Consider the following 12,753-nt stretch of genomic DNA (forward strand, 5'->3'; position numbering starts at 1 on the left):
TTGCCCAGAGAATCCCATGAATAGTATGTACCGGAGCCAGGACTAACCCCAGACAGACGGGGACTAGTGCCCCTGCTCTTTAACCAGACAGTTCAACAGAGGAAGGGAGCTTTCTGATGATTCCTTAGCCGACTTACTTAAATCAGGCCTGTTACTTTATAATAAGGAAAAGCCCACCATTGTTTTTAAAATTCTTCTCTCTGTTTAAAAATGTTTCAGGCTGTATGTATTTGCTGTTACTATTTACAGTTAAGTATGTTATTGTCAAAACTAAATACTCACTTAGTTTGGGTTTTTTGTTTGCTTCACCTTTAAAAAATTACCTGTGCATTCTCATCACATAACATTCAAATGAAGCAGAAGTACATGGTGCAAGGGCCTCCCAGGTAGCTCAGAAAGTAAAGAATCTGCCTGCAATGCAGGAGACCCAAGTTCAATCCCTGGGTCTGGAAAATCCCCTGGAGAAGGGAATGGCAACCCATTCCAGTATTATTATTGCCTGGAGAATTTCATGGACAGAGGAGCCTGGCAGGTTACAGTCCATGGCGTTGCAAAGAGTCGGACACAACTGAGCATCTAACACACACACACACACACACACACACATATGGTACAAACTGTGACCCCCCCCTCGCCTCCCCCTTCCCCCCATTCCCCTCCCTGGAGAGGACTTACGTGAGCAGTTTGGTTTGTGTGCTTCCAGATCCCCTTCTTTGTGTGTGTGTACAAAGAATGTTTACATACACAGACCATGGGGTGAGACCAACTGGATCTGAGTCCCAGCTCTGTTACTCATTAGCTGTGTGACCTTGGGCAAGTTATTTAAAGTTCTCTGTAAAATGGAGATAATAGTGTCTACCTCGTCAGGTTATAGTAAGAATGATTGAGTTAACATATTTAAAGCACTTAAAACATGGAAAGTATCATATAAGCATCACCTTTTATTACTCATCAGATCTCTTTTAATAGAAATAAAATCCTATTATGTGAAGTACAGTAAGTCCCCTACACACAAACCTTCAAAAGTTACAAACTTTCAAAGATGTGAATGTGCGTTCCATCAATGTGAGGCTTATGAGAAACTGCAGCTTGCCTTCCAATTGTGTTAGTTGGGTACTCAGGCTAACTTTGCTGGACTTAAAAACGTGCTCTCAGAACAGAACTTTTTCGTATCTAGAGGACTTACTATATTCTATTTTTTTGTCCTTACTATGTTCTATTTTTTTGACAGTTTTCTAATTTTTTCTTTTTTTAATGTGTGGATCCTAGCAGAAAGCAGTGCTCTTGTACTGAATAGTTTGATGGAGTTTTATAAAGATGGGGTGGACCAGGGACAGGCAGTGCAGTAGAGAACCACTCACCCCCTCCCATCTGAGGTCTGAATAAATCCAGAAACTTGTACTTAATCAGGATGTGTAGGTCTGCCTCATTCTGCTTTTAACAGCTAATTATATTCCATATGAAGATACACTATAATTTTTGGGGGGGCCATGCTATGGGGGATCTCAGTTGCCTGACCAGGGATTAGACCCCCACCTCCAGCAGTGGAAACATGGGATCTTAACCCCTGCACTGCCAGGGAAGTCCAGAATACTGTAATTTATTTGCTGCTCACTTAAGTTGGGCCCATAAATTCTCGGAACTTTAAGGTGAAAAGTTTAAATCCTTTGAGTGATCCAGTGAGCTGGATTTGTTGTCATGGGCAAGCAGCTTTAGGACAGGCTTCCGTCCTGCCCTGCCTGCGCCCATGGACAGTCATCGCCTGGATTTTGGTAACATGCCCCAGAGTGCTCACCAGTGGATTTGTTAGAAGTGCTCCTTTTTGAAAGTCACAGAAACCGTGTTCCTGATTTGATTTCTCTTGCAGACCTACGGCTATGAGCACATCCTGACTTTGCACAACCTTGAGAAGGCTGGTCTGCTGAAGCCGCAGATGGGGGGCAGAAACAATTACCCGACTATCCGGAAAACATTACGCCTTTGGATGGATGATGTAAATGAGCAAGTAAGATGCTCCTCTTTGACTCACTGAGAGCTTCCCAGGTGGCTCAGTGGTAAAGAGACCGCCTGCCAATGCAGAAGATAATAGGAGACTCGGGTTCGATCCCTGGGTTGGGAGGATCCCCTGGAGGAGGAAATGGCAACTCACTCCAGTATTCTTGCCTGAAAAATGCCATGGCCAAAGGAGCCTGGTGGGCTCCAGTCCATGGCGTCACAGAGTCAGAGGCCCGCATGCACACTTCAGCTCATTTGCATTCCCGTTGCTGGTGTATTGCCACGACGTACGCTACTTGATCTATTCATCCGCTTTGCTTTCTAAAGACAGTTTTCTAATTTTTTCTTTTTTTAATCTGTGGATCCTAGCAGAAAGCAGTGCTCTTGTACTGAATAGTTTGATGGAGTTTTATAAAGAGGGGGTGGACCAGGGACAGGCAGTGCAGTAGAGAACCACTCACCCCCTCCCATCCGAGGTCTGAGGGCAGGGGTTCCAGGAGAGCAGAGCTGTGGGGTGACAAGCCAAGGGACTCAACCAGCCTCGGGCAGCATTCCACAGAGGGATTCGGGGCAACAAAACGTGACCACACAGTCCTGTCCTCTCTCCATTTTCCAACTGGTGTGGAGCCCACGGGGCTGCCTCCTGGGCACAGAGCACCAGGTGGAAGGTGGGGAGGGTCAGGCAAGGATCCACCACAAAAGGAAAGCAGATGCTGAGAAGCAGGGTTCCTCCCACAGCCAACCCATCTCCACTCGGAATTGATCACTATAACCAGTTTGTTACGCATCTTCCCAGAAAGATTCTATATATAGACAAACATTTTTTAAAATATTTATTTATTGATTTGGCCGCTCTGGGTCTTAATTGTGGCATATGGGATCTAGTTCCCTGAACAGAGATTGAACCCGGGCCCTCTGCATTGGGAGTACAGAGTCTTAGCCACTGGACCACCAGGCAATCCTAGACAAACATTTTTACATAAATGGTGCATATTCTATACCTTGGGTCTTCAAAGTAGGGTGCACTTTGCTTTATATTTTTTATTTATTCCCATCTTTCTAAATTTCATTTTTCTTATATTCGTTTTTTGGTTTTTCATAAGGGGCTTTATTAGGCTGCCTCTTGGCACAAAAGCTAACAATTAAACAATCTCTTCTCTCAGTACTAAAATTGGATTGTTTCTCCCCGGTGGGAATATCAGTTCATTCAGTTTAGTCACTCAGTCGTGTCCAGCTCTTTGCAACCCCATGAACCACAGCACTCCAGGCCTCCCTGTCCATCACCAACTTCCAGAGTCCACCCAAACCCATGTCCATTGTGTCGGTGATGCCATCCAATCATCTCATCCTCTGTTGTCCCCTTCTCCTCCCGCCCTCAATCTTTCCCAATATCAGGGTCTTTTCAAATGAGTCAGTTCTTTGCATCAGGTGGCCAAAGTATTGGAGTTTCAGCTTCAACATCAGTCCCTCCAATGAACACCCAGGACTGATCTCCTTTAGGATGGACTGGTTGGATCTCCTTGCTATCCAAGGGACTCTCAAGAGTTTTCTCCAACACCACAGTTCAAAAGCATCAATTCTTCAGGGCTCAGCTTTCTTCACAGTCCAACTCTCACATCCATACATGACTACTGGAAAACCATAGCCTTGACTAGATGGACCTTTGTTGGCAAAGTAATGTCTCTGCTTTTGAATATGCTATCTAGGTTGGTCATAACTTTCCTTCCAAGGAGTAAACGTCTTTTAATTTCATAGCTGCAATCACCATCTGCAGTGATTTTGGAGCCCCAAAAAATAAAGTCTGACACTGTTTCCACTGTTTCCCATCTATTTCCCATGAAGTGATGGGACCAGATGCCATGATCTTCATTTTCTGAATGTTGAGCTTTAAGCCAACTTTTTCACTCTCCTCTTTCACTTTCATCAAGAAGCTCTTTAGTTCTTCTTCACTTTCTGCCATAAGGGTGGAGTCATATGCATATCTGAAGTTACTGATATTTCTCCCAGCAGTCTTGATTCCAGGTTGTGCTTCCTCCAGCCCAGCATTTCTCATGATGTACTCTGCATATAAGTTAAATAAGCAGGGTGACAATACACAGCCTTGACGTACTCCTTTTCCTATTTGGAACCAGTCTGTTGTTCCATGTCCAGTTCTAACTGTTGCTTCCTGACCTGTATACAGGTTTCTCAAGAGGCAGGTCAGGTGGTCTGGTATTCCCATCTCTTTCAGAATTTTCCAGTTTATTGTGATCCACACAGTCAGAGGCTTTGGCATAGTCAATAAAGCAGAACTAGATGTTTTTCTGGAACTCTCTTGCTTTTTCAATGATCCAGCAGATGTTGGCAATTTGATCTCTGGTTTCTCCGCCTTTTCTAAAACCAGCTTGAACATCTGGAAGTTCACGGTTCATGTATTGCTGAAGCCTGGCTTGGAGAATTTTGAGCATTACTTTACTAGCGTGTGAGATGAGTGCAATTGTGTGGTAGTTTGAGCATTCTTTGGCATTACCTTTCTTTGGGACTGGAATGACAGCCATAATTCCTGTGTTGTACCATGTAAGTTATGTATTAGTTTGGCTCTTCACTGCCCTGACCAGCCTGTACCTACCTCGCCCATCCACCTCTTACCCTCTTAGCACTCAAGATCTTACTTCCCCCAGAAGGGATGGAACCTGTGCTTCCTGCAGTGGCAGTACAGAGTCTTAATCCATGGATCACCAGGGAAGTCCCCTCCTTCATTCTTTTATACATGTATTTGACTGCATTAGGTCTTAGTTGCTGCATGTGGGATCTTTTCCCATGACGCATGGGTTTAGTTGCCCTGCATCGTGTGAGATCTTAGTTCCCCAGCTAGGAAATCGAACCTGCATCCGCTGCATTGGGAGGTGGATTCTTAACCTCTGGACCACCAGAGAAGTCCCCCCTCCTTCATTCTTTTAACTTCTTTTTAATTGCTCCATAGTGGTTTTTCAGTTATATCTTGTTTCCTGATTTATTAGAAATTCAAGTCATTTGCAGTCTTTCACTACTTCATACAGTGTTGCATTAGCATGTTTATGCTTTGGCCTTTTCTCCTCTGGTCTTATCCTCTCTGTGGGATAAATGCCTGAAAGTAGAATTGATGGGTCCAAGGGTTCTGTTTCTCGGCTAGAGTTTCACTTTACCTGCCAAGAAGTTTCTTGCCAAACCAAGTAACAGCTTTCTATCTTCAGTACCTAGAGGTGCTTTGAGTGGCTTTTGAAGGTTTGAGTCGAAAATGAACCTTTGGAGGGAACAGTATGGAAACAGGTACATTACCATGTTAAATACACAGACAGTGGGAATTTGCTGTGTGACACATGGAGCTCAAATCCAGTGCTCTGTGACAAACTAGAGGGGTGGGGATGGGGTAGGAGGGGGGCTCAAGAGGGAGGGGATGTATGTATACCTATCCAGGTGGTGCTAGTGGTAAAGAACCCGCCTGCAGGTGCAGCAGACTTGGGTTTGATCCCTGGGAGGAGGAAATGGCAATGCACTCCAGTATTTTTACCTGGAAAATTCCATGGACGGAGGAGCCTGGTGGGCTCCAGTCCATGGGGTTGCAGAGTCAGACTCGACTGCACACATGCACACATGGCTGATTCGTGTTGATGTATGGCAGAAACACAATATTGTAAAGTAATCATCCTCCAATTAGAAATAAATTACAACAAAGAAGAAAGTGACCCCTTGGCTGCTAAGAACAGAGCCAAGCGTGAGTAGACTGGAGAAGAATATTTATTGATATTAGAGAAAGATATTTCAATATTGCTGCCAGATATTTCAGCATTGGAGCCAGCTATTTTGGGGCTTTGTGTTTCTACCTTCAAAGCCAAATCAAATAATTTTGCATTACCCCAAAAGCCGCAGTTAGGTGGCTCCACTTCTCTGTCTCTTGCTGTACAAGCTTTTTTTCTCTTCAATTATTTAACAGAATCCCACGGACATATCATACGTATACAGTGGTTACGCCCCACTCAGTGTGCGACTGGCCCAGCTGCTTTCCCGGCCTGGTTGGCGGAGTATTGAGGAAGTTCTGCGCATCCTCCCAGGGCCCCACTTTGAGGAACGGCAGCCGTTGCCCACAGGACTGCAAAAGAAACGTAAGTCCGGGGCCCATATCTACAGATACTCATGCACTGTTTCTGTGGTTTTCATGTATTAACACAATTGCTTTGTAAAATACGTTTGTAAAGGACTTAGGAGTCAGAGTCCAATATTACTGCTGTTGTTAGTTGTGAATTATATTGTAAGCACTGGAACTCATTACTCCCTTAGGAGTAGCAGATTTCAACCTGAGTTGAGGATCTCCTAAGTTAGAAAAAACATTGAAATCAAAATCATGGTTCCTGAGTTTCAGGTGAACTGTCTGGACCAAGACATATGACTTTTCTTAGGAATGATGCAGTTTTTTAAGAGGTGGGAAAAGAAGCATCAATAATAAATAGTTCTTCCCTGGCAGTCCAGGGGTTAAGACTCTGTGCATTCCAATGCTGGGGGCGAGGGTTTGATCCCTGGTCAGGAAACTACGATCCCACATGCAGCACAGCCAAAAATAAATACGTAATTTTTAAAAATAATGATTCTTCATTCTGAAATGTTCAAATTTTAGGTCAACCAGGAGAAAACCGAGTCACTCTGATCTTTTTCCTCGGGGGTGTAACCTTTGCTGAAATTGCTGCCCTGCGATTTCTCTCCCAGCTGGAAGATGGAGGTACAGAATATGTCATCGCCACCACTAAACTAATCAACGGGGCCAGCTGGATAGAGTCACTAATGGAAAAACCTTTCTAGGGTGTTCCAAGTAGACTTACCAATGAACTACAGAATAAACTGCTCCTTTGAAGAAGTTACAGGAACGGCAGTGCAGTTCCATGGAGAAATAACAACAGGAATGCAGAATTTACTTTGGGGTCAGCTTCTTAAATTAGGCTGTTTTTTCCTTTCAGTTTCTCTTTTGGGTTCTTAAATTTTTTAAAGAAGAATGGAAGAGACTCAGCCTGTGTAAAAGAAATCCCAGTTTTTAATGTTCTGAGCCCAGGATCGCCATTAGAGACCTCTAGAAATATATGAAGGATGGTGGGGATGGATAATCTATTTAGCCATAAATGGGGCCAGTTCTTAAGAACACAGGGACCAACCAGGTAAAAATGAAAATAAAAGTGGAAGTCCAACCCCTAATAAACAGTGCTGAATTTCTTGGAGGTGCATCATGCCTAGGGCAGTGGCCAAGTGTTAGGGGTCTGGGCTGGTATCTCAAATCCCTGAGTTTGAGATTGTTTTTTCCTGTCGAACATGGCACCTCACATCCAGTGTCACCAGTCTCTATGTTACCCGGTCGTCAGGGCAAGTTTTGGCTCCTTCTGTTTTTGATTCCTCTGCTTCTAAAAAAGCAAAAGGTTTGGAAGAGCTTCTTGCCCCAGAACAGAGTTTACGCTCTCACTGATCAGCTCAATTGGTGTGAGTCCCCGACTTAATCAAGGGCTTTTTACATTGAGGAAGACAGCTTTCTGAGAATGTATTTGAAGATGTGTTCTTAGTGCACGTGTTATTAACTCATAAGAAACTTCAGTGGTAGATGCCTTCAGTTTTCTTCCCTGCTCATCGTGAGCCCCACCATCCAGCTGGTTCCCCCCGTGAGCAAGGACAGCTTTGCTTCAGCATGTGGCAGCTCCCCCTCCCAGGTAAGTGCCACACCTGCTGCCCCAACAGTCTGCAGCCATTCCTTACACAGCCTCCGATGTTTGTTTTGCTAGGAAACACCCAGCTCCCTGGTCTGGTGATGTCATCCCCCTCCGGTACAGCTTGTTGGTGATCCAGGCATCCAGCTGCTACCTTTCCCAGGGGAGATTGCTAGACTGTGGAACAGAGGAGGGAAGGTGCTGGCAAAGTTGGAAATCTCCCTCCTGCCCTGTCCCAGCATCTGAAAGAGTTAAGGCCAAGAAGGGGACTAAATTAATGGTTTTACAGCCCTTGCCCAAGTCTCCAGCAAAATTAGTTGACCCCCCCCCACTCTTTGCTGGGGTCCAAAGTCAGTGTCCCTCCCCAGATGTCATTTCTTTTCTCTTTAAAAAAAAAAAGATTTGGCTCCACTGGGTCTCAGTTGCAGCACTTGGGATCTTCACTGCAGCATGTGCGATCTAGTTCCCTGACCAGGGATCAAACCCAGGCCCCCTGCATTGAGAGCGCAGAGTCTTAGCCAGCAGATCACCAGAGACGTCCCCCGAGGTGTCATTTCTGTTGTTAATTAGTACCTGTACAGGTTTTTGTCTCTAGTGAAATTGTTAGCACACACCATGTTATGAGTGAAGGAGAAATTCTGCATTAAAAAAAAAATCTCTGTAATGTAAAAATGAGGGGTAGAAGAGGGAATATTTAAAAGATTAGCTTCTTGTGAATTTAACTTGGCTTTAACATTCAGTATTTGGAAAGGTCTTAAAGAAAGCAATTCCTGTTTTAGGAATCCTTTCTCAACCCCTTGTTAGCCCAGGGAGATTAGTTTATACCTTCCAGCCCCAGTGGCCCTCAGTCTCAGCTGCTGTAGAGAATAAAGCGCACCTTGTCCGTCAGTGTTTTTGGCTCCTGGGATTCAATCCAAGCCCAGTCAAGTCCTTCTGGCTGGGGTTTTGTCCTGTGAACAGACACTCGGTTGTGTCTCATCTGTCTGCATTCACTCATGACTCTCTACTCTCTTGCTCTGAGCATAGTTAGGTCAGCTCCTAAAAATGCATTCAGCATAAGACTTCAAAACCTCAACTGCTTCATTTGTATGTAAATAGAAAGTGCGAGATAATTATATATTATACGCCTTTGTGTAAGTTCACTTAATACTTGAAGCAGTCTTTGTCCCAAAGAAGTGTGCCCTTACTGAGAAAACGGGTACGTGAATGGTACATTTATTCTTGGGAAGGGTGGATTGTTTACATCACGTCTGGACTTTTTGTCTAGTTGGGTAGACGGTTCTGCAACACCAGCAGTCCTACAAAAAGAAGTCTCCGTACATAAAAAAGCCTACATAGGCGCTATTTTGTGTCCTTCTGTACACTTTTGTAGCCAAAAGAGAAATAAGTATTTGAACTGTAGTTTAACTGTGGAGCAAGAGACTAATGGTTAAAGGGGGTTTAAAACAGCGCACTTTAAAAAGTTTTTCTTGTATATTGGAGTACAGCTGATTACCAATGTTGTGATAGTTTCAGGTAGACAGCAAAGGGACTCAGCCATACATGTATCCATTCTCCCCAAATCCAGGTAACAGCACATTTAACTGGGAAGGGAGATTTCCATGTGTTCAGCCACTGTAGCTCTGTCCTCATGACAGGTGGATTATAATTAAACTGACATGCAGTCTGTCTCTTGTTTTCAGTTGTACTGTTTATATTCACCAGAGTTGAACTCAAAAAAAAAAGAAGTACTTCTTTAAAAAAAATACCAAAACAAACTGAGTGCCTAAAGCAGCCAGTAAGAGGGCTTGTGATAAAGATGGCAAGGCAGAGAAATACAGATGCCGCATAGACTATGAAAGATAAACAGAATGAATTATACTTGAGAACCTTGTATATATTTCAGTTCTATGGTTTAACAATGACATACTGTAGAAAATAGAGGATGTTTTTTGTCATCCAGCAATCAAAGACAGTACTGTAAAATTTCTCAGACTCTCTTATTTCTAAATGGATGCATGTGAACTTCAAGCTACATAATGTGTCTCAGCTTCAGTTACTCCATTGCAACATTATTTAGTTGCTAAGTCAGGTCTGACTCTGTGACCCTATGGACTGTAACCCACTAAGCTCCTCTATCCATGGGCTTTTCCCAGGCAAAAATACTGAAGTGGGTGGCCATTTCCTTCTCCAAGGGTTCTTCCTGACCCAGAGATCAAACCCGCGTCCCCTACAGTGGCAAGCAGATTCTGTACTGCTGAGCCACCTGGGAAGGCCACTCCGTTGGTATAAAATACCCCAAATTGGGTGGTGACTAGAGTCTACAAAGGCTGGAACACAAAACTGCCTTAAGATATCCATATGAAGGATGTGAGAGTTAAAGGGTAACAGAATCAGGTCTATTTTAGTAGCCTTTTGCATGTTACTTTGGTGTGGGATTAGAATATAAATCTCAGCCATACTTGCCTGTGACTCGGCAGGACACAGCCCTCCAGATGACCAGGTCTCTGTGGGGAGTAATTACTCACTGGCTTCCTGCACGCAGCTTGATAATGTTCCGCTCCTGTTTTCAACCCGGCTGCAGCGGGGCAATGATTTGATAATAAGAGATCCTGATCAAATTAGAGAGCCATTTGGCTTCTGGATGATGATGTTGATAAAAGGGTTGATGTCCACACTGCCTGTTTTTTTAAAGGTCAAAACATAGTCTTAACTACAAACTACTACAAAAAGCAGGAATGGGGGAAGCAGCATAAAGTTCGTGCTTTCTTGTCCCTTCATTGTTACATCTGAGAAAGGGTCTGTTATTTATTGGCTGGAATCCTGACTGGTTCTTTTTACCTTACATTTGGCAGAGTTGAAATTGGAAGTGGGTACATTGCAAGGGTGTCTATATAGAGTCTCTAAACTGCAACTCTGAATTAGAATTGAGCACTTGAGAGCTCTTGGTTTTCTGAGCTAGTTCGCACACAGATGCTTGCAGTTGCATGTTTTAAGACAAAAAACCTAAAGTTTTTGCTTTAGTTGGGCAGTCATAAGTGAATGCTGTATGTACAGTGGTTCTTCTTGTCTGAGACTCAAGGATGGGACTGCTGTTTGTAGAAGTTTGTTAGAAAAGAATCTGGACTGTATCCCACCCACAGTGTTTAGAAAAGCCAGGCAGGAGGGCCATGAAATCCCCCCTGTGTACCGCTTGCTCAGTGCCTCTAAGGCAGGAGCTTTTGCAGGCAACCTCAGAGCTGTGTGGGCTGTGACCGTGACACAGGCAGAGGGTGGGCAAGCCTGCCAGCGCCCCGCCTGGTCTGGACTTGCCTGTGCGCAGCTCCGTGAGAGCTCAGGGACCACGTGGAGACTGTGATTGGTCTCTAGACCACACCTAGTTGATGTGTGCAGCTGCTGCCTGGAAGTCCCTCAGCTCTGCCGACATCGCTGGAGCGCGCACAAGCCTACCTTCAGACAGCACCGGAGAGGGACCGCAGAGCTGCCGTAGTGGAGGATCCGTGGAAACTTTGCTGAGTGAGTGAAATGGGGAGACAGGGAAGTCGGTGGCTGGCACTGAGGGGTGTTGCTGGGCCAGGGCAGCAGTGGAGGTAAAGAATTGGTTTGTAGTTGTTACCATCTGATTCCATCTGAGGTGGAAGATAGAGGGCTGGAACAGATGCCAAGAGCATGATGGGCAAAGAGATAAGCCCAGGGTCAAACTGATACCCACCTCTTAGCACTCCTGCGATCCTGGCTGGCCAGGAGGGCAAGCATGCCTAGCCACAAAGCAGCGGTCCTCAAACTCTTGCAAATTGATACGCCTCGGAGCCAGAGAAATTGCAGAAGGGCTGCAGTGAGGGCCCGCTGCTTTCCCCCTACTCAAAGGGATCACTTTTCCTCTCCCAAGTAGTGCTGACAGCTGGGGCTGCAGCTTGAATGATGGCAAAAAGCAAGCTTTACTCCATCAGCCCATTAGCAACACTCAACATTAAAAATGCAGGAGGTGCATGGGAGGAGAGGGCTGGCAATGAAGACCAGTGCAGCAGCGGGAGCTGGGAACTCTTCTCTCCAGGCTTCCCTCCTCTGAGCTCAGATCCAGATCTGGAGCCAAATAATGAGAACGTTCAGTTTAAAAGAACTATATGATGTAAATGCAGACAGTGTCCACATGGTTGTTACAGAGAAAATCAGCCCTTTGGGCTTCCTTCGCCTCGGAGAGGGCAGTGGCAACCCACTCCAATACTCGTGCCTGGGAAATTCCATGGACGGAGGAGCCTGGTAGGCTGCAGTCCATGGAGTCGCAGAGTCGGACACGACTGAGCAACTTCACTTTCACTTTTCACTTTCATGCACTGGAGAAGGAAATGGCAACCCACTCCATATTCTTGCCTGGAGAATCCCAGGAATGGGAGCTTGGTGGGCTGCCGTCTGTGGGGTCGCACAGAGTCAGACACGACTGACGTGACTTAACAGCAGCCTTAGGAAGGTGTGTTTATACTTTTTAGAGGTCCTAGTCTAGCCCCGTGTCCACACTGCCTCTAACGGTGCCAGAATCGATTGCGCTTGCTTAGTGTCCAGCGGAGATTGGTCTAGACAGAGAACCGTCCTCTTGGCGTGCTCAGGGTCTCCTGGATGCCCCCACCCCGCAGGTCCTCGGGCCTCCGGTGTAGGGCGATGCCGACCTCGTCCACCATCCACGTGCTGCAGCTACTGCGAGAGCTGCTGGCCTTCGTGCTCCTCAGCTACACGGTGCTCATCGGGGCGCTGCTGCTGGCCGGTTGGACCACCTACTTCCTGGTGCTGAAGTGACAGCGCCGCCGGCCTGGCTCCCTGCCCCTCCCACCTCCCGTCCCGCACCGGGCCCCAACCACCTGCCCTCCAGGGCGCTGCTCCGCCTCCGACCTCTGTCCTGACGGACCCGAACGGCCAGCCAACGAGAGAACTCTCCAGGGGCGAGGACCCGAGACCCTGTCCAAACACCCTTCACGACGGCCGACTCCGCTCGCCTCCTTCTAGCCCAGAGTCCGGTCCGGTCCGCCCCGCCCCGCCCCACGCGGAAGCTCCGGCGGTTAAGTGTGTGGCAACGCGGTTTCTGCCG

The 12,753-nt window shown here is 46.0% G+C and overlaps 1 protein-coding gene and 1 long non-coding RNA gene across 3 annotated transcripts in view; one reads left to right on the forward strand and one right to left on the reverse strand.

The window, feature by feature from the left end:
• The window catches only part of VPS33A (VPS33A core subunit of CORVET and HOPS complexes), a 32,628-nt gene extending 23,264 nt beyond the window's left edge, over positions 1 to 9,364 (forward strand). For both annotated transcript variants that reach the window (XM_042234039.2, XM_004017339.6), the window contains 3 exons: positions 1,868 to 2,005; positions 5,948 to 6,116; positions 6,626 to 9,364. In XM_042234039.2, coding sequence (XP_042089973.1) covers positions 1,868 to 2,005; positions 5,948 to 6,116; positions 6,626 to 6,807 — 489 coding nt within the window. In that variant the 3' untranslated portion in view covers positions 6,808 to 9,364. The remainder of the gene's footprint in view (positions 1 to 1,867; positions 2,006 to 5,947; positions 6,117 to 6,625) is intronic.
• LOC121816865 (uncharacterized) lies at positions 3,080 to 12,691 on the reverse strand. Its single transcript, XR_006056576.2, has 2 exons — positions 8,572 to 12,691; positions 3,080 to 7,936 (listed from the first exon to the last, which is right to left on the reverse strand). It is a non-coding gene; the product is annotated as an uncharacterized LOC121816865 (long non-coding RNA).
• Positions 12,692 to 12,753: the final 62 nt, after the last annotated feature.

Source organism: Ovis aries, chromosome 17 (assembly GCF_016772045.2).
Source record: "Ovis aries strain OAR_USU_Benz2616 breed Rambouillet chromosome 17, ARS-UI_Ramb_v3.0, whole genome shotgun sequence".
Classification (NCBI taxonomy): Eukaryota; Metazoa; Chordata; class Mammalia; order Artiodactyla; family Bovidae; genus Ovis; species Ovis aries.